The sequence below is a fragment of the Ornithorhynchus anatinus genome, chromosome X3 (genome assembly GCF_004115215.2).
Source record: "Ornithorhynchus anatinus isolate Pmale09 chromosome X3, mOrnAna1.pri.v4, whole genome shotgun sequence".
NCBI lineage: Eukaryota > Metazoa > Chordata > Mammalia > Monotremata > Ornithorhynchidae > Ornithorhynchus > Ornithorhynchus anatinus.
The window spans coordinates 8,189,599-8,211,221 of NC_041751.1; the positions used below are offsets into that span (position 1 = coordinate 8,189,599).

The 21,623-nt window shown below is 42.4% G+C and overlaps 1 protein-coding gene across 2 annotated transcripts in view; it reads left to right on the forward strand.

Annotated features, from left to right (window-relative positions):
• ADCY2 (adenylate cyclase 2) overlaps positions 1 to 21,538 on the forward strand; it is a 242,188-nt gene extending 220,650 nt beyond the window's left edge. For both annotated transcript variants that reach the window (XM_029054073.1, XM_029054074.2), the window contains exons 20-25: positions 3,961 to 4,119; positions 10,368 to 10,514; positions 12,588 to 12,695; positions 15,171 to 15,285; positions 17,883 to 18,007; positions 20,658 to 21,538. In XM_029054073.1, coding sequence (XP_028909906.1) covers positions 3,961 to 4,119; positions 10,368 to 10,514; positions 12,588 to 12,695; positions 15,171 to 15,285; positions 17,883 to 18,007; positions 20,658 to 20,810 — 807 coding nt within the window. In that variant the 3' untranslated portion in view covers positions 20,811 to 21,538. The remainder of the gene's footprint in view (positions 1 to 3,960; positions 4,120 to 10,367; positions 10,515 to 12,587; positions 12,696 to 15,170; positions 15,286 to 17,882; positions 18,008 to 20,657) is intronic.
• Positions 21,539 to 21,623: the final 85 nt, after the last annotated feature.

Sequence of the window (21,623 nt, forward strand, 5' to 3'; positions counted from 1 at the left end):
TTTTTCATATTGTGCCATGATGTTTACCCATATATCAAACATTTGAATATATCTAAGGCTCCAGTCAAAAAATGGAAAAGGAGTAATTAAGCAAGCACTAAATCAATTAATTTAAATAAAGTTGAGTCTTGAAGAACTGCCACTTCTAGCTTTGTAAATTCCTTTTAAAAAACAAATCTATTATAAACCTGTGTAGTGTTTGAAAGAGTATTGGCAAGCAGATTTAAAATTCATGACTCTAAATTGACATTCACACTTTTCTAGTTTGCTTTTAACTCTTTGGACTGTAAGCTCCTCTGTAGACTATAAACAGCTCTGTAAACTTTTTAGATGCCACTGTAGGCTCCTCTGTAGACTGTAGACGCCTCCGTGGACCGTAGACTACTTTGTAGACCGTAGACTGTAAGGTCTCTGTGGGAAGGGATCATGTCTACCAACTCTGTTGAACTGTAGTTTCCCAACCATTTACTACAATGGTCTGCAAACAGTGAAGGCTCAAAAAATGCCATAAAAAGACACCTAAGCTTTTTGAAATACCAAAATGATTATACTTATTTTATATAGAACAAAGTCTGCTTTGCCTTACTGCTGGCCTTTCTTATTATGAGTCGTCTTGAAACAGGTGTAGAAAAACTTGTTTGCTTTCTCGATAAATGGAAAGTTTGCTGCACAGAGAGAAAAGGGCTCCTTAATTGGAAAGTCAAGCGTGCACTTTGCAAAATTAATGGTGCTGCCTTTTAAACAGAGAATCCGTTCTATGACAGGAATGTTCATAGATGGTTTCTATGTAATTAGGAGAAGAAGCCAAGTTCTTGGGGGTATCCTGAACCAGAAGCATATGAGGCGGTCACGATTCTCGGGGTCTCAGGCACAGTTGAGATAATGGCCAGTTGAGGAGCACCATCGAACTGATGTCAGGATTAGCGTCTCTTTGACCCTCCTCAAATCTGGACCAGGGAGTTACCTTGGGGGCTTATTTCCTTTAATGACTGTCTGATTTTCATAGAGAAAGGCAACCTGATAGTATGACACCTTAATTAAGGGAGGATGGTTTAACTGCTCTTGGTCTATGCTGTTGTTTACTTGAAATGCAATAATTTGAATCTGCTTCCCAGACTCAAAGCAGTATGACACAATTTAGTAGAATAATTCAGGCCTTCTCCATACTTTCACACTTAACTTTTGTTGTATAGACAACCAAGTCAAACGAGTGCATTTCAGGACCCCAGAAGTGAGTTATTAAAGTAGTGTGAACCCGGCCTTGCCTTGCAGACACATTTGACTTGTGGCGTTAATATCACGTGACACATCTATCATCTTTCAACAGAGCAGAGGAGGGTCAAATAGGAGTCCATTTTTTAAGTACCAGTCAGATATTTAAAATGATGGCTTTGATTTCCCTTATCCTCCTATATGCTAGGTCTATATTTAGTCAGTATCTCACTCCTAAAACCCCTGAAATGACTTACTTGATTCTTTCGTCTGAACAACCGGAGAGGAGAGCCCTCTCTATCCTCCGCCTTTCAAGAACTTTCCCGGAGTCTCTTCTCACAGACCCAGTTTAGGAATCACAATCGCTTTGGGTACTCTGGGCCTCATCCTAAATTTGGAACTGAAGTGGGTGGTCTTAAATATACTAACCAATGCAGAAAGTCTCCATAACTTCAAAATACTGAAAAAAATGTGGATTAAACACTGAAAAAATATGGATTTCCATAATGTCAGAGGCCATAGGAAGAAACAAAGCTGTGCCCCTCAAACAGAACAAAGTTTTTTTTCTAGAAAGGACCCACAGAGGGCAAGTGTTGTGACCAGGATAAAACCTGGTCTTCTTTCCAATAGACAATGCTGCTTTCCCACTTATCTGATTATCTGATTATCTTGTATCTACCAGGAGTGCTTAAGTAAGAGCTGAATAAGTGCTTAACCTGACTAAATTAAAAAAAGCAGTGGCAAAAAGCCTTGAAAAAGTAAAACTAAAGCAGGGTTTATGAATTTTTCCAAGATCTAAGGGCCTGTGAGCATTTTAAAAAGTGGCAATCTCGCTGAAGGTGATTCATCAGTTATAATCTCTATAGTGTTAAATCATAGCCATGAGTTATGTCGCAGAGCTTGCGTTCACAAATAAAGATAAACTGGACGTTTTCACTTTGACACTGAAGCATCCTTTTTTTTAATGGTATGTAAGGACTTTCTTTGTGTCAAGCACTGTTCTAAATTCTGGGATAGATACGAGTTAATCAGGTTGGATACAGTCCCCGTATCCCCATTTTGCACTTCAGGAAACTGAGGCACAGAGAAGCTAAGTAACTAGCCCTATGACAGTTGAACCGAAGCACTTAGTACAGTGTTCTGCACATTGTAAGTGCTCAATAAATATGATGGATTTTTGGATTGGTTCTACTCTGTACGATGTAGCAGTTTCATTCTGATTGCTTTACAAGCTCATTCGGAGTCTTTAGGTCCAAGTCTTTCTGTTAAAAGCAGAAGCGGGCGGGGGCAGCGTGGCCTAGTGGATAAATCACAGGCCTGGGAGCCAGAGGACCAGAAGTGCTTGGTTCTAAACCCGGCTCCACCGCTTGCCTGCTGTGTGACCTTGGGCAAGTCACTTAACTTATCTGTGCCTCAGTTATCTCATCTATAAAAATGAGGATTCAAAACCCGTTCTCCCCCACCTACTTAACTGTGAGCCCCATGTGGGACAGGGTCTGTTTCTGGTCTCATTAGCTTGTATCTACCCCCCTGCTTAGAAAAGAGCTTGATATATAGTAGGTATTTAACAAATACCATTTTAAAAAAAGCATCAGTTGATTCTAAATTTTCTGCAGAAAGGTCATCAGTGGGGTGGCTAATGGGAGGGATTTGGAGGTTCTCAGAATTTGAATTCTAAAGGCAGGAGAACTGCTCCATCTGTTTTGGAAAAAAATCCATCATGTAAATGTGGGCAACACTATATCAAGTTGAACGAGGTTGAGAAATGTGTGAATCCACAATAAGCAGGCTAAATCAAGTCTGATTTCAAAATATCAGCCTTCCTTCTAAAGTTAAAAATGTACATGATTCTTTAAGCATTTCTTGTGGGTTAGGGACTCTTGCTTTATTTCAAACTATATCATACAATACAGTAAGGGATCGCTGTTTGGCTCGTATTTGCATTTATTGGACAGACCAGTTTCTGTATGTTCTGTGGTGCACCGTCTCTATTAGGCTACTCTCCTGATGTTAAAAGGCTCCGAAGGTTTTGTATCACTATAAATTATTTATGATCATAAACGGTAAATCAGGAGCCAGAAAAATGTTGTTTGCAATAAAAAGTACATTTCCACTGGCGCTGTTAATCCGAGTGCATTCTAGAAAGCTCTTTTGATTTACCTCAAGTCTGTTTCTACTTACCTCCAGAAAAACCCATTTTCTCCAGCAAGCTTTCGTATTTACATTACAAAGTCTAATAAAATGTCCCTTTCCACTCACACATTGTAAAATTTAATTGAATGCCCATTGCCATGTGCTTATCGAATATAAATCTCATTCCTTTTTATTTTTCAGTGTGCCTCAGTTCCACTCAAAATGTGTACATTACTTTCAGGGCACACTGATTGGAATAGAGGATTATTCTTGGAGAGAAAAACGGATTTGGTAATATTAAATGGAAACCAAAGATACTCACCATTGGGAAAGTGATTTGCAAATAAATGACCCGAATCGTGATGCCATATTTGCTTTAGAGCGTCCGATTAATTTGCTACTTTTGGGTCTCTTTGTCTGGGGGTTCCCCGTCCTCACCCTCTGTGTAGTTGCTCGATAGTCTTTTTATCGGGATGTCACCCTGAAATGGGTTTCTGGAGACAAAGAGCCTTGTAGGGAGGGTGCAGTTTGCTGTGTTTTGTCTCTTTAAAACCTGTACTCTCAAACAGGACAAGATGCCTATTGTTTCTTTACCTCTGTGTCCTCTTGTAACAGAATGAATATTACTGTAGGTTAGACTTCCTGTGGAAGAACAAATTCAAAAAAGAACGGGAGGAAATTGAAACCATGGAGAACCTGAATCGAGTGCTGCTGGAAAACGTACTTCCTGCCCATGTGGCTGAACACTTCTTGGCCAGGAACTTGAAGAATGAGGTCAGACAACGGGCTTGCGTGCCAACGTTGGCCAGGGCGAAGATGCTGGGAGGGCAGACGGACAGAGGGGGACACTCAAAAAAGCTCCTTATCTAGTTAGAGAAGCGGCACAGCTTAGTGGGAGTCAGAAGGACCTGGGTTCTAATCTCAACTCCACCACAAGTCTGCTGTATGACCTTGTGGAAGTCATTTCACTTCTCGGGCCTCAGTTACCTCATCTCGAAAATGGAGAATGAGCCCTGTGAGGGACAGGGGCTGTATCCAACCTGATTAACTTCTATTCAGTGCTTAGAACGGTGCTGGACACATACTAAGCTCTTAACAAGTACCATAATTATTATTATTATTATTATTAGGTTAGAGCAGGACATTTTGAGAGGAATGCGAAGGCCAAGACACCGGGGGAGAAAAGGGGTCTCACTGTTCCGCAATCTTTCCTCCAGGCGGATGAATACGTACAACACGACTGTTCATTCCTCAGAGATCTCAAAGGATGGCGATCCCTCTGGCTCCCTTGGTATAGCTTTCCTGACACCTTTACAGTCAAAATGTTTCTCCACTTCTCTATCCAAGCGCTCTGTTCTCCAACTTGCAGGGATTGTGTCTGATCCGACCATATTGCTTTTATCGTCAGCACTGGACAAATGCCACAGTTATCATTATTACTTTCATTACTGAGCCCATTTCTTTTTATTCAGTCCTTCTGCAAAAGAGGTCCTAGAAGGCTGTGTGATATCATATTCTTCCAAGCGCTTAGTACAGTGCTCTGCACACAGTAAGTGCTCAATGAATACAGTTGATTGATCGAAGGCTCCAAGCTTGCTCTGGATGCGGTATTTGGGAACACGGGGCTTCCTGCCTTCCCCCCCCGGCCAAGATTGAGACAGGACGTGCCACCAGTTAATTGATGGAGCACATTCTAACCCAACTCTGACCTAGACCAAATGTAACCTTTGCAGAAAAATGAATGACCCTGAGTAAATTATCCTAGGATTGAGAACCGTACAGACAATGAAAGACTTGCTGAGATGGGTTAAGCGGCCACCGTTACTGGTGACCATTAAGAAAAAAAAAAGTGTTTGCCTGAGATGATTTAAGCATAGTCTTGGTGCACTGGTTTTATTACCCGCACCCTTGCACACAGATAAAATATCAGTAAAGCTATCTTACCCAAAGGAAATTAATCTAGAGAGTAGAAAATATCCTTCTAAGTGTAGGCATCTGCCTAGAGTTCCCAAACTGTTTTATCACAAATTTTCTGAGGAGAGGGAGTTGGTTTGTTGTGGAAAGGGGATGTGTCTGCCAACTCTGTTGCACTGTACTCATCTAAGCACTTAGTATGGTGCTCTGTACAGTGTAAGCGCTCAGTAGAAGCTCTGCACGCAGTAAGCGCTCAATAAATATGATTGAATGAATGAATGGATACCACTGATTGATCGATCACACCCTGGGAATGTCACTTCTGGACTGGAACAAAAGAGCCATTTAAGATCCCACATAAGTTAGGATGCAAGGTAGCACCCTGAGTTTTTTGGTCTTGGAGACATCCACCAACTATCTGGGCAGTTGTCAGTTTGTTAGGGCGCATTGCGAGGTCAAAGCTAGAGGGGAAAGGTTTGCCTGTATTTTACAATAAATGGTCTGAGACTCATAGCGGCAAGGCCACCCAGAGGGGTGCTTGAAACAAGCAGTCGATTCCAAGGTCCACACCTGTTAAGCTTGCTCTGTTGTAGTGTCTGGTAGAGCACCATCTGTATCAAAATCACATCAAAAAAATTGTTTGAGGATGAGGATTGATGATGATGACTGCTCACCTCAAATTACAAGAGACTGCGCAATAAAAGGGATAAAGTGAAACCTAGAGAAATCGAAATACCTTTAGTATCCCTTAGCTGTGCATCAATCCTACTACCCAAGGCTAAAGGATCTAATTGCGGCCACTGACTGCCGTATCGACTTTGACGAGTCTTCTCCCAAGGGCGACATCTCGAATGATCGATGTCTTTCCCAAACAATGGACCGGCCCTCTTCTCCGTATCTTTTCAGAGAAAAGACGCTGAGGGGTTCCCCGCCCGCCCTGACTTAGCAGAGGATTCTTCCACTTCATCAGCAGTCCCCGCCATCACTCCACCCCCCGAGCCCGATCGGCGACTGTGTTCTAGTTTCTGTTCAAAAACACATCTGGGAGCTTCTGGGCTGCCTTTCTGTGATTTTTTTCTTGCTGAGGGAAATGAAATTAAGCTGACGACTGAGCAGAACCAGGTGCCTCTGAGGGGCACCTCGTAGGAGGAAGAGAAGCAATTTTTGAGCTTAATGGATCTTCCTCTCTGCACACACTCCAGCTGGGACCCAGACCCAGACGTGTTTGGGTTTTTTGGTCTTTTTGTTATTTTGAACGGCAATGACAGCAAATGAATTCGTGTTGCCAATTTTAGGGATCCTCTCTTGGATGATTCTCCTCTTCAGCCAATCGGATTCTTTCCTAGGGTGTCGGCTGCAGCTTCCCAAGGAGCACTATCCTAAAGACTTTTATTTTAATAACTCTTGGATCTTCTGAACAACCAAATACAATGTAATTAAGCCCACACAGATCGGGGCAGCCTTAACAATGACACCTGGAAGCTCTGACCGGCTCCGCAAGTCCCAGTTCCCCAGGGGCCATCCAGGGGAAGCCAATTCTAGATAAAACCCAGCTTTATGTAAAGGAAAAGTCTGTTAGAATTCAGGAGTATGGTGCAGCCAGCACTCGTGGTTACAAGACACTGAATCAAAGAGACATTTCTTCGGCATGGGAAACTAGTTCTGCATTCTCTAGGTTTTAGGGTTCTTTCTTTTGAGTTCTGCAATAAGGCATTCAGTGCTGTAACTTTCCACACTTTGATAGTTTTTATATTAAATTGAGACCAGGCTCCAAAGAGGAAAGCAGTTTACAAGGGGACATTATTGTAAGGAAATAATAATAATAGCTGTGATATCTGTTAAGCACTTACTATGTCCCAAACACTTACTAAGCACCAGAATGGATACAAGTAAATCAGGTTGGACACCGTTTGTGTCCCAAACGGGGCTCACGTTCTTAATCTCCACTTTATAGATGAGGTAACTGGGGTCCAGAGAAATGAAGTAACTTGCCCAAGATCACACAGCAGACAAATGGCAGATCCGGATTAGAAACCAGGACCTTCTGACTCCCAGTCCCGTGCTTTATCCACCAGGCTACGCTGCTTCACTAACACTTCTGATTTCCCTTTTGTCTGTCAGAGAAACAGCTCTAGGTCCTAAAATTTCATTTATCTTCGTCTATTCACCGATGAATAAAGAAAATTTTTCTCTAATTCCCATAGTGTCCAGATCCCACGATTGCTCGTTGGAGAGGAGAAAACAACACAGTATGGAAGCCATAGCAGTCATTACTGTAATCGTTCCTGCTTAATTTCACTGAGAGTTGTTCCCATATTGGACCTTCTGTAATGAACTCCCAAAATAGAGGGTAGATGAGTCATCTTGTGTTTTTTTAACCATGGCCTTGACAGAGGATCTGGTGTTAGCATGGGAGAGGAAACCGGATCTATGGGGTTTGCATGATTTCCAAATGGATTTGCAAGTGATGTCAAGGAGAAAAGCCTCTGGCTTCCTAACATATTTCCAACACTCTGATCTTCTGAATCTTCAAATCGACATCTGTGTTGGGCTGGTGCGCCAGTGGAGGAAACCCAAAGGCATAGTTGGAAAAAAACACATTGAGTTTAGGTGAAGTGAGCTTTGGGAGAGGTCTTACACTTTGAGAAGAGAGTAAAAAAGCGATAATGAAAGGTAGGTACAGCAACTGAAGCAACAGGGAGGATGCATTTGGCAGAGGTGTCTCGGTGATTACTATGCCAAGCGTGGACCAGTGACTTTCTTTCCTTTCTGCCATCTCCCTTCCTCTCTCCTTCTTATATTAGGGTCTCGTCCTTAATCATAAGAGGGTTTTTCTTTCTTAAAACTCTCCTGTCTGCTGTGTGACCTTGGGCAAGCCACTTAATTTCCCTAGGCCTCAGTTACCTCATCTTTAAAATGGAGTAAAATTAAGACTGTAAGCCCCATGTGGCTGACTACCTTGGCACAAAATAAGTGCTCGACAAATACCAAAATAATAATAATGGCATTCTTTATTATTATTATTGTTATCATTATTATTCCCATCAGAAGGTTACTGCCAGGTTGGTGTCCCTGGTCTCAGGAAGGGAGCAAACCAGCCGTTGATATACCTGCCTATCTCCACCCCCGCTGGGATCAATTCTGGTCTGCGGTTGCTGGGCAGTGAGTTAAGGGAATACATTTTTCAACTGAAAAGTTAGTGCAAACCCATTTTAAATGGTACCGTAGCCCACCCTGGCTAATCTGCTTCGAATGAACTCCTAAAGCACGGAGGCAGTATTTCGGCACCGATGTCACGCTGTGATTTTGTTGGGAGAAATGATCTCCATTAAATTTGACACTGGCAGAAATAAAGAATGGAAGTGGCTTGATATCGTTAGGCCACCCTTCGACAAATTCAGTTAATCAGAATGCTTAAGCATCCTATGGTTTTTGATGTATTGAATGAAACGCACCGTGCATAAGTAGCAAGAGAATCAGTGTGAAGTAAGTTGAAATGGTTACCTGTTGGTAGCTCAACAACCTTCCTATACCAAATATAAATAAATCGTATATTCAAGAGGAAAATGGAAGGGTTATTTTCTACTCATCTTGGTAATATTGTTTGTGGGTGCTTATTGAATCAGAAGTTGTTTCCAATTCCCTTTAGTTTTCATCAGTCCTCTCTGGGAATTTTTACATGTAGTGCATTCCATTACATTATATATTAAGAGGAAGCTTAGCTTGTGCAATATTAACGTCTTTGCTTTCTGTATAGATTCAGTAAAGAGATTAATTTCCTTTTGGAAAAAAAACATATGAAATGAAGGCCGATTTGTTCATAAGAGCAGTCAATGTAACGATTTATATTACATAACTGTTTTTTAAATGATAATTTTATTTTCAAGTAAATAGCGTTGCCTGATTGATCGATGGTAATCGGAGTTTGAGAGGACCCATTTTGACCTCCAAACCTATATTGTAGATTCGGGGTGCTGATTCTGAGCCTGATTGTATCCTGTGAAGCTTGGTCAATGGAGCTTTCACTGGGGCAAGCAAAATTCCTGTATGCATGGCAAGTGTCCTTTCTACCCTGCTGGGAGGAGAAGCGGCACGGTCTAGTGGAGTCAGAAGGACCTGGGTTCTAATCCTGTCTCTGCCACTTGTCTGCTGTGTGACCTTGGGCAAGTCACTTTACTTCTCTGTGCCTCAATTCCCTCATCTGTAAAAAGGGATTAAGACTATGAGCCTCATGTGGGACAGGGGTTGTGTCCGACCTGATTATCTTGTGTCTACCCCAGCACTTAGTACGGTGCCTGGCACATAGTAAGCACTTAACAAATACCATCATCATCATTTGTATTAGGGACATAGAAAGCTGCTCTGCCTTCTCCTGAGTTGCCTCATTAATTTACTCCCCTACCTCCCTTACTATCCCTGCTGTGCCCACTGCCGCTTTTTCAGAATCTTCATCGTTTTCAAGGAGTTACCGTGTTTTAGTAAACACTCAACAACCACCAGGGAATGACAGTCATGCTGGGAAAATAGAGTCCATTCAGTTACACTTGTCAAGATAGCTTGAATGAAACCAACTTATGTCTCCACGTAGAGGTCACTAGTCATCTATTTTCCTGAGTAAAGAGAGGAGATGAGCCATGCTGGGTATTTCCCATCTCCCCACACCTCCACCCGCAAAACATGAGGATGAGTCACAGGTGTGTTTTGAGCATTGTTTGATTCGGTTGGTGGTGTTTTTCTAGTCAGTGGTATTGGCGTCGATATTGGTCATTCACTTAACTAATTTCATAATGTTAAAAAATCTAGGTTAAATTTTGATGGAATTGAATGTGAAGAAGTAATTTGATGTTCACATAATCTTTTAGCCAGGGAAACGGTAATAAGTATAATTCCTAAAACCATCTAGGCCGAAAAGAAGGATGAAAATGAATATTCCCACCTGAAAAAAAACCAGATGGCCTTGATCAGGCAAGCAGCGTTTCCCATTTTTCATGAAGAAATCCTCTTCTTCCCTATTCCTCGAGTCCACAGTGACCTGATAGACATCTTACGAAGTTCTTCGGCTTACAGGGTTAGGTTTTCTAATTCACTTCTGTCCTCTTCTTTGGCAGGACTTGTATCACCAATCATATGACTGCGTCTGCGTCATGTTTGCCTCCATTCCGGATTTCAAAGAGTTCTATACCGAATCAGATGTAAACAAAGAAGGTTTGGAGTGTCTTAGGCTCCTGAATGAGATCATCGCTGACTTTGATGACGTACGTATTAAGAGCAATGGACTCAAGCGAACGTTTGCGAGCCCCGAGGGTTCTAATCATATACTCCTTGACATCTCTGCATGAATGGGGCATACCTCTTAAGGGGTCTCCATTGTATTAAAAAGACAGATATTTGAAATAAAGAGTAATGCTTTCCTAAGCATATTTTGCATACTTCCTGATCCTTGGCACTGTTCCCAGAGCTTTAAGACTTATCCCACATTATTCATTTATAAAGGACTCTGCTTGCCAAAAATGATTTAATGGATCTAAAAGTAAAACACCTACATAAATCTGTAATATAAAAGCGTATTTTCTGACTTAGAAGATCTCTTTTTGCAGAAAGGATAGCCGACAACTTCTTTATAAGTGAGTGGGTTTTAGAATTGGGAATGATAAATATCAATAGTTGTGATCTCTCCTGAATTAACAATGTCCTGAATCACTCGAAAATGTTTTTTTTTTGTTTTAAGAAGATTGTTTGATGGTAATCAGTGAGTAGAATGTTGAAAACTTTTAATTTATTTTTTTTTTAATGTTAGATTTTGACTCGTTCATAGCATCTAGCAGAGACATGTTTCTTCAGATATTCTTTTGGGCAGGGATCATGACAACTTTTATTGTACTCTCCCAAGGACTTAATGAAGTGCTCTTTGCACACAGTAGTTGCTCAGTAAATACATTTGATCAATTGATTGGCATAGCTTTCCAGACTACACAGCCTCAGTTCTTTCTGATGAGTTTAGTGGGCTGCTCTTTGTCACCAAAACCATCAACTACGAATAATTTTGGATAATCATGATTATGATAAAGTCCGAAATGGGTCTCATAGGATCATTATGACAAATCCTTTTGAGCTTTTTTTATGGTATTTGTCAAGCACTTACTATGTACCAGGCACTCTACTGAGCACTGGACAGTCCATGTCCCAGATGGGGTTCACAGTTTTAAGCCCTATTTTACAGTTGAGGAAATTGAGGCACAGAGAAGTGAATTGACTTGTCCAAAGTCACACAGCAGACAAGTGGAGGAGCCAGGATTACAGCCCAGGGCCTTCCAACTCCCAGGCCTTTGCTTTATCCACTAGGACCACACTGCTTCCCTTTGGTTAAGTATGGGTGATCTATTTGAGTGGAGAACCTAGCAGTAGTTATTTCAAATCTCTTGGTGGCAAAACTGCTTCCTCAATGATGGAGTGGGTTTGGAGGGATTCAAATTTTAAAGCCTTGTAGCTGAAGTTCATCAATGTTGAAATTCTTCAATTAATATCCTCAAAAGACCCTCTTTAGACAGTATCAGTGAATGGACCATTATTTCAGTGAGTGAGCAAATAATAATAATGATGGCATTTGTTAAACTCTTACTCTGTGCCAAGCACTGCTTTAAGTGCGGACACTAAATATATCACCAGGTTCATCTCTCACCAAAGTCTTTCACCAAAAATGAGATTGTAGTCTGCCTTCATTCTGCAAGTATCATTTTTTTCACTTCTGCTGAGTTACCCATAATAAAATCTAAACCTAACAGAGGAGATTTGATATTTATCAGAGACAGATGAAACACAGATTTGTCTCTACTAATAGAGGCTTGTTTATCCCTCTTTAAATTGCCTAGAGATTCCTACTTCCAACCAGATGGAAGTGGGTCATTGAAATACCATTAACAGGTAATTGAATTCTTTTACTTCTTTCTACGCTTAAGATCAGACTTTCATGAAAGGCACTTCACATGGGCCTCTTCAATCAAGAGACATGGAAGTGGAAGTTATTGGAAGACATTTTTTATGGGCTTCATATCTTTTTCCAATGTACCGACTATCCAAATCTTGGTAATTTTTATGAATTCTCTTCCTTATGAAGTTATAGTACACAATCGATCGGACTTTATTGAATATCTATTACGTGCGAAGCCCTGTACAGCGTGTCCTTGAGAGAGTATAGGAAAAGTACAAAACCATTTTCAACTATTTTTTCCTAAAATTAAGTTAAAGAACTTGAGAATGCCATTGAAGTGCTTAGCTAATCTGATGTTTACCTGAAGCCGAGTCATTCAATGAATGCTATAATTTCACAGTTGTTGTCTAAACCGAAATTTAGTGGAGTTGAAAAGATCAAGACTATTGGGAGCACGTATATGGCGGCTACGGGGCTGAGTGCCACACCCAGTCAAGAACACACTCAGGTACGGTGAAGATACAAACAATGTGCTAGTTAAAAACTGTTATCGTGGCCTTAGAAACGTCTTGCATGAAGATTTAACACGTTTCAGGGCCGACCTGTCTATCAGCAGAGCCGTAGTCCTGGGGTCTTCTTGCTCTTGAGGGTCAAGAAATCTTGACCGATCTGTGGATAATTCAGATTTCAATTCACTCCCAGTCTTGGTCAATTCTCTACTCATTAGCATTTTTGCAAAAGTGTTTGATCTTGCTTGCAGCTCTTCAAAAGGTTGTTGTTGGCTTTCTTTTTTTTTTAACTTGTGTGTGTGTTTGCGGGGATGGGGGGGAGTGTAATATAATTCCACCGTGGGCAGGAACTGTCTCTATTTGTTGCTGAATTGTACTTCCCAAGCATGTAGAACAGTGCTCTGCACACAGTAAGCACTCAATAAATACGACTGAATGAGTGAATAATTGACAGTCATATTTAAAGTTAGGATTTGGAACAAATTGGGAATTATCTTTTTCCTCCCCATACTTCAGTTCTTCTTCCTTCCCCGTCTCCACAGCTACAGATCATTATCTGCGGAATGTTTTGTTTTTATCATCGTTGAACAGAGATTCGAAGGGGACATGAATTTATATATCGCACCTGCATACTAGATTTGGAATAGAATTCCCCCCGGACTGTTTCTAATTAGAGTTCAGCATTGCAGGTCTCGATTTCAGGAAGTTCACTGCTGTAATTAGTTTTACATTACTACAGAAAACTTTGCAAACCAATATTTCACAGCATCTCTGTACCGAAAATGCTGCAGTTAGTGTATAATAGGATACGGATTACATTATAAGCAGATGCTCTCATTTTTATATTCTGTAAATCGCACCTATCCAAAATGCAATTTCGAAGAGCTTGCCAGAAAATGCCACATTTTTGGTTCTAAACAAAACCCTTCCTCTTAGTTTCACTGACATACTACTTTAGATCATTAGGGAAAAAATGCAGTTTGAAAGGGATATTTTTCCACCCAAGGATTAAATTGTTCTGTAAAATTCCACTCCCTTACCGGTTAGAAACGATTTTCTCAAGGAATTTAGTTTACCAGGCTCCAGAGGTTATTTGTAATGATTTTTCCTATTTATTGTTGTGTGGAAATCTAGTAATACATTAGTGAAGGCAAAAAGGTGGAAGGTTTAAAAACCTGAACTGGTGGAAATATGGGGAAAGCAACCTCATATTTGACTTGAATGGAAATTTTATTTCTCCTGATGGTATAAATTAATCCATTTAAATCATTTTAACCATAGAAGAAAAAAGCAATGTGCATCTAATCCTTTTAAATACATATTTTTAACTACACACATTAATTTGAAAATATAATCCTGAATTAGATCACACAATTTATACGATTTCCACCTCCAGTATCCGTGATTACATGGAGTTGACTGAGTCTCACTTGCTTCTACTCTAAAAGAAGAATTAATGCTAATGCAGAAAGTTTTCACGATGCTGTTTTGTGGTAAACTCCTGTCGGCAAGGCTCACATCTACCAACTCTACTGTACTCTCCTAAGGGGTTCCCCGCTTCTAGACTGTAAGCCCCGTATGGGCAGGGATTGTCTCTCTTTGTTGCTGAATTTGTATTCTCCAAGCGCTTAGTACAGTGATCTGCACACAGTAAGCACTCAATAAATATGATAAGAATGAATGAATGAATGAATGAGTTAGTACGGTGCTCTACCTCTACGGACAATCAATCATATTTATTGAGTGCTGCACACAGTAAGCACTCAATAAATAAGATTGATTGATCGTGGACTGACTGGTTAACATTGTAAGCCATTAAGCCCAAATCCCTACCTAATCTATGAAATTTGGTAGAGTGCTGTGCACACAGTAAATAATAATAATGTTGGTATTTGTTAAGCGCTTACTATGTGCAGAGCACTGTTCTAAGCACTGGGGTAGATACAGGGTAATCGGGTTGTCCCACATGAGGCTCCCAGTCTTAATCCCCATTTTACAGATGAGGTCACTGAGGCCCAGAGAAATGAAGTGACTTGCCCACAGTCACACAGCTGCCACGTGGCAGAGCCGGGATTCGAACCCATGACCTCTGACTCCCAAGCCCCGGGCTCTTTGATTAGTTGGTTTTGATCCTCTCAAAATCAGACCTGAAAATCAATGACCAAGCAAAGTCTTCTGTCAGCCCACACGACCCCTCGTCAACTTAACCTGAACTCTGAACCCGTCTCAGGGTGATATGGAGCCCCAAGTGGGAGAGGGATTGGGTCCCACCTGATTATCATGGATCTTCCCCAGGGCTTCGCGGAGTGCTTGGCACATAGTACGTGCTTAACGAACAGCACAGTTATCGTTATCACCCCGTGGCATTATAACTTCGAAGCAGCTGCAGAGTTTATAGTTCTGCGGGTCTAATGGAAGTGTTTTGCGACCGATGCCGTGTCCGCCTACCCTTGTGTATCTCTTGCCCCATTCAGGAGCCGGATCGCCAGTACATGCACATAGGCACAATGGTGGAGTTTGCCTTCGCCCTCGTGGCAAAGTTGGATGTAATCAACAAGCACTCCTTCAATGACTTCAAGTTACGAGTGGGTATGTTTTGGTTGGAGTTTTGGAAGCGATTACCAGTCTCGGAATCTTTTCTCCCACATCGCGGTAGTTTCCAAAACGATATGAGGTGAATTAGCAAAAGCCTGAAGAACGATTCTATTTTGAGTCCCAACTAGGACAGGAATGTGTCTGATATGATTATCCACATCCCCCCCCAAGTGCTCCGCGCAGTGCTTTAGCAGACAGGAGTAGTAGAAGAAACAGCTGCAGCTCGTATGGTGCACTGTACCGGGTGTTTGGAAAATAATAGTAATAATAATGATGTTGGTATTTGTTAAGCGCTTACTATGTGCAGAGCACTGTTCTAAACACTGGGGGAGATACAGGGTCATCAGGTTGTCCCACGTGAGGCTCACAGTTAATCCCCATTTTACAGATGAGGTCACTGAGGCCCAGAGAAGTGAAGTGACTTGCCTCCAGTCACCCAGCTGACAGGTGGCAGAGCCGGGATTCGAACCCATGATCTCTGACTCCGAAGCCCACGCTCTTCCCACTGAGCCACACTGCTTCCCACGCAGAATAAAGTACAGAATAAAGTGACACATCTCTACAGAGGGAGACAAACATAACATTTCCCACCAGAGCGGTCAAAATAACCGATTCACAAATATGCGTTCGTAATTGGATAAATACAATAATAATGATGACAACAAAGCGGCGTGGCTCAGCGGCAAGAGCGCGGGCTTGGGAGTCCGAGGTCACGCGTTCGAATCCCGGCTCCGCCGCCTGTCAGATGGGTGACTGTGGGCGAGTCACTTCACTGGGCCTCAGTGACCTCATCTGGAAAAGGGGGACGAAGACTGTGAGCCTCACGTGGGACAACCTGATGACCCTGGATCTCCCCCAGCGCTTAGAACAGTTCTCTGCACATAGAAAGAGCTTAAAGAATACCAACATCATTATCATTACTACCACTACTAATAATAATAAAGCGGTAGAGTTTACGAGCAAGCTCAGGCCCATACATTTCAAACTTCGAATGAACTTCCTCGTAACTTCAGAGGGAGTCAAAGAATAGGGAATAATATTAGCAACCCAGAAATCCAACCGCACATGCAGCAGCAATGGTAGATGCTTAATGAAATAACATTTAATTCCCTTATCAAAGGGGTTTTTCCAGCCCCTTTCTTCCCCAGACCAACGCGGCCGCCGCTCTAGCGCCTAGTATGTAGTGCCCTCTAGCGGGAGCCCTTGGCAATTGGAAGGCTCAGCTCCCACCTCTGCTCATTTAGAGAAATATTCCACAGAAAGTTAAGGAATAATAACAATAATTATAATAATGACAATGATAATGATAATAATGTTGGCATTTTTAAAGCGCTTACTCTGTGACGAGCACTGTTCTAAGCGCTTGGGGAGATACAGGGTCATCAGGTGGTCCCATCAGGTGGTCTTCGGGCTTGGGAGTCAGAGGTCATAGGTTCCAATCCCGGCTCTGCCACTTGTCAGCTGGGTGACTGTGGGCAAGTCACTTCACTTCTGTGGACCTCGGTTACCTCATCTGCAAAATGGAGATTCAGACTGTGAGCCTCATGTGGAACAACCTAATAATAATAATGTTGGTATTTGTTAAGCGCTTACTATGTGCAGAGCACTGTTCTAAGCGCTGGGGTAGACACAGGTTAATCAGGTTATCCCACGTGGGGCTCACAGTTTTAATCCCCATTTTACAGATGAGGTCACTGAGGCACAGAGAAGTTAAGTGACTTGCTCAAGGTCACACAGCAGACAAGAGGCAGGGCTGGGATTAGAACCCACGACCTCTGACTCCCAAGCCTGTGCTCTTGCCACTAGGCCATGCTGCTTCCCCAAAGGCTAAGTAGAGGGCTCTGCACACAGTAAATGCTCAGTAAATATGTTTGATTACTGGCTTTAAGAAGCTCCTCCTCGTACTCTGAGCTCTAAGCACCTAAGGAGATCTTCTGGCCAGAAGTGGCCCAGATGGACCCAAACCTACTGGATCTTCCCCAGAGTTTCAGGGAATGGGGCGTCAGTCAAGTCTGCCCAAGCACCCAGGCACATTTTTTCAAAGTGTAAGCATTTTACCTAAAATCAGCCTTCCTCTTTCTTCTAATCCCCAGTCTTTCTGGAACTTGGATTCCCTGCTGATTTTTTTTCCCATCTTTTCACTCACTTTCTGACTTTTGTCGTTTATATTTATCACCACGTTGTGTTTTTATTTGGCATGGTTTTCTTCACCAGAGTCCTCTTTATCATCTGCTTTCCTTCCTGCAGCCTAGAAGGGCTCCTCTCTGCTTGAGAACCCTTTCCTTTTGCGTTTTCATCCCTCCCCCAAATCTGCCCATTCTTCTTTTTCTTTTTTTCCCTCCCTTCCTTCCACTCCCTGGAGCACTCATGCCTCTCCACTCTGCCTGCCTACTGGTTCCTCTCGAGCAGGTTTTCAATAAAATGCAACTCATTTCCCCATGATTAAAATTATCAGAATTTGCCTAGTAAGGGTCACCAGCTGCTGGTAAAGCCACATTAAAAGCATCTCTAAAACCCGGCATCATTTTGGAGCAGTCGGAATAAATAGCTACAATCTGTTTGTCTGTACTCTGATCATCTGTTTTTTTTAGGTATTAACCATGGGCCTGTTATAGCAGGTGTGATTGGAGCTCAGAAACCTCAGTACGATATCTGGGGCAACACGGTTAATGTCGCCAGTAGGATGGACAGCACTGGCGTCTTGGACAAGATACAGGTAATTTGATTTGAGCTTTGATCTCTTTCTATTTTGTATATTACAAACTTTGAGCCCAGGCAGTTCAGATCAAAGTGGGAATCTACAGAAGAGGTAAATAATGGTTAAATGCTCAGACAGAGAGGAGGGAAGGGGTGTTTTTAGAAATGTACAGTATTGATCAATTTGAAGTGCATTTTGCAATCCTTCAAATCAGTGAGCCTCCCTCACAATATGAATTGCTTATCAGTGGAAATTCCAGTAGATTTATAAGGGGAAAGGGATCAAAGAAATCATTTCATTATCCTCTACCCTCCCTGGGTTCTGAGTATAATTCGGTCCTAAGTGAAAATGTATTTACTATTCATTCAGGTGTGTTTAATTCAGTTCCCAGCACCTTCTCCCTCACTTCCAAAATCAACACTCCGGTGAATTCCTTTAAGCGGCAGAGGGGCAGTTCCCCGTTTAGAAACAGTATGGAACGTAAAGGATAAAGGAGTACCGGATAACCCTAGCATGCAGTTTAAGAAGGGGCCAATTTAGGGGCTCCCCTCAATACTGGAGACTTGAAATCCCACTAATTCTGAAATGAGTTTAGATCCATGGAGTCTCCAGAAGACTGCACGAAACCCCCATGGACACTGAACCGCCGTCAAGCACTGAAAACTCGGGCTGAAATTAGACAGGAAGAGCTAAAATTGGTTTCCAGAGTAAGATGCAGCACTTAACATGGCAGCTGGAAGGTTTACGCAGGGAGTAATTCTCATCTCCTTCTGCTTATCCTTAGTCCAGCTCTTTCCTGGTTGACTACTTCTCATTTCCACTCACGTGCAGGAAATAATTAAAGGGGAGGAGACGGAGAGTCCTAGGTCATCGGGAATAAACCGAGGTTTAGCTAACCCCACTTTACCCTTCCACGATACTTTCCATCTTTGAATTTCAGTCACTGCCTAACTTTAATTTAATTCTCACATCTCAGCACAGTTCGATACTAGGCGATTTAGAAGAGTATAAATCAAAGAGATTCGTCCCTCCCTATAAATCCAGGTTTGTTTAGGCCCTTTAAGTGGCGTTAATGGGGTAACTCATGATTATTAATAAAAATTATCTAGGGTACGGCAGGTCGTGAAGTCAAAAACCATGAACTCAGAAGCGGATTATTAACCTGGTCAAAGCTCTGCCTTAGGGGAAACAGTAGGAAAGTAGTCTCGGCTAATGAGTTAAAGCTCTAGTTTCCTCTCAAGTGTTGAAACCACTAGGCGGGCCTCTTTGCCTAAAGCCTTGTGCTCAGAGAAAGTGTCAGTCAAGCAACCATATTTATTGAGCACTTACTGTGCGAAGAGCACTGTACTAAGCACTTGGGAGCGTACAATACAATGGGTTTGGTAGATTCCCTGCCCACAAGGAACAAAGCGCAAATCCCAGTGCGAGGGTGACACAGAAGACAATGGGAGAAGAGGAAATGAGGGTTTAGTTGAGGAAGGCCTCTGGGAGGAGATGTTCTTTTCCAACTCAGAAAATGCTCAGTACGTACAATTGATTGGTTGATCGATTCCCCATGAGAGCCTAAAAACTGCTCTGAGGTCATACGCAGCACAGTCATTTTATAGTTTATTTTATTCTTTATAATAATTATTATTCTAATTATAGTTGTGAAGTGCTTACTCTGCGCAAAGCACTTTACTAAACTCTGGGGTAGATACAAGTCAGTCGGGCATTGAATTCCCAGTTTACAGATGAGGCAGGGAGAAGTGAAGTGACTTGCCCATATACTTTACACTCTTACCACTGATTACTCTTCTACTGTAAAGTTCTCAGAACACTAAGAGACCCAAACTAATCTATGGTACGAAGCAGTAAAGCTGGGACAAGTATATCCGTGGAGAAGAATTATCATACAAAAAAAACAATTTTTCTCCTCAGTCTGCACAAGACCGATCTGTCGTTGGGCTCCAGACTAATGTCAGTGAAGACTAATGTCTAATTTATGTCTTGTTCTGTGAAGATTTATGTCTAATTTATTTTAATGTCTATCTCCCCCACAAGACTGCAAACTCCTTGGAGGCAGGGATTGGGTCTACCAACTCTACTTTGTTCTTCAAAGCTCTTAGTGCGATTTCTACACACAGTAAGCGTTCAGTAAATAGCGTTGACTGGTTGAACAATGTATCGGAGCCACCCACACCCTTTCCCTGTTCCAGAATTCCTAATGTCAGCCTTTCCACCTGATGGATCAGCTGCCTTTTGGCTTTTTCCACCTTGACCCCAGCCCTGTCTCTCTTGCCACTCCCGGGGTCCTCGGGACCACCCAGAAAGGCCAGCCAGGCAGTTCCCCTGAATAGCAGCTTTCCACCCTGTAGACTCCTAGGCCCGGTCAGGCGGGACTCAAGAAGAAGCAATCCCAGGCCCCCGGCTGCCATCTTTCCAGGTGTGCAAGCCAGTCTTTCCAGTCCCACCTTACCAAATCGTGACCAAGAAAGTGCCATTTTTCAAACCCTCTTTTCACTAGCTTGAAAATGAGGCTAATACTATGACACCATTAAGAAACAGGTAGGACTTATTCATTTTCTTTTATCTCTTTTTCAGCCCGCTCACGTTTGCCCTACGTGGGTACCTGCTCCGTGCGTTTACCTCTTTGCCTAAAAAGTCTCTGCTCTCTCTTCGATTTCAGGTCACAGAAGAGACAAATATTGTCTTACAGACCCTAGGATACGTGTGTACCTGTAGAGGAATAATCAATGTGAAAGGCAAGGGGGAACTGAAGACGTATTTTGTACATACCGAAATGACCAGGTCCCTTTCCCAGGGGAACGTGACATCCTGAAGAATATTTTTAAGTTGGGCAACGATACCGTATTTTTCAGGAAAGTATCACGCACTTTCTGACTAGGTTTCTGCCCCCCGCCGTGAATGTGCGTGTTATTTCCCGCCGTGTGAAACTTTGGCAGAATAGTCCCCATGGCCCAGCCACAAGCAACACCGCACTTTTCTGAAATGTTGGGCTGTTTGTGGGCCGTCTGCCATGGGGTGGGAAGAATCTATTGCCACTTGCACTGTGTTTACTCCAAGTGGAGGAAAGACTGGAAAAGAGAGAACGAATAAGCGACGCAAGAGAAGAGTGAAAGGACTGACAACGCTGTTAGAGGTAAACAAAACCATTCTTAAGGCAATAAAACCCAGGGGGTGTATAATATTTTCTGGTGCATGTTATTTTCTGGAAAATACGGTAGCTCCCCAATGGCATCTGCTAGCCTGATATTGAAATACACAGTATTTGTAAATAAGTTTACTCTGTCCCTTCATGCGCAGTTTGGATATGTTCGACGTTACGTCTCCTAGCCAGTGGCGGTTTGCCAGCCCTCCGTGGCATTCCGATGCCGGGGCCACGTGGCGGGCCACCGATCGTGTCTCATAGCCCGTGACACATTACCATTTACTCTCCGAAATAGTCCTCACAACACAGGACCAGTTTTGTACAAAACGTGTCAAATGTTTTGATGCCATTGTCTTTTGTAAGGTTAATTAATTCATTAAAAGTTTATATGTACTTTGTGCGATGACTTCCGAGTCTTCATTTCTTTCCCGGGTGGTTTTCTCTTTCACTTAATTCTCATGAGCTCCTCTCTCTCGTTTTACC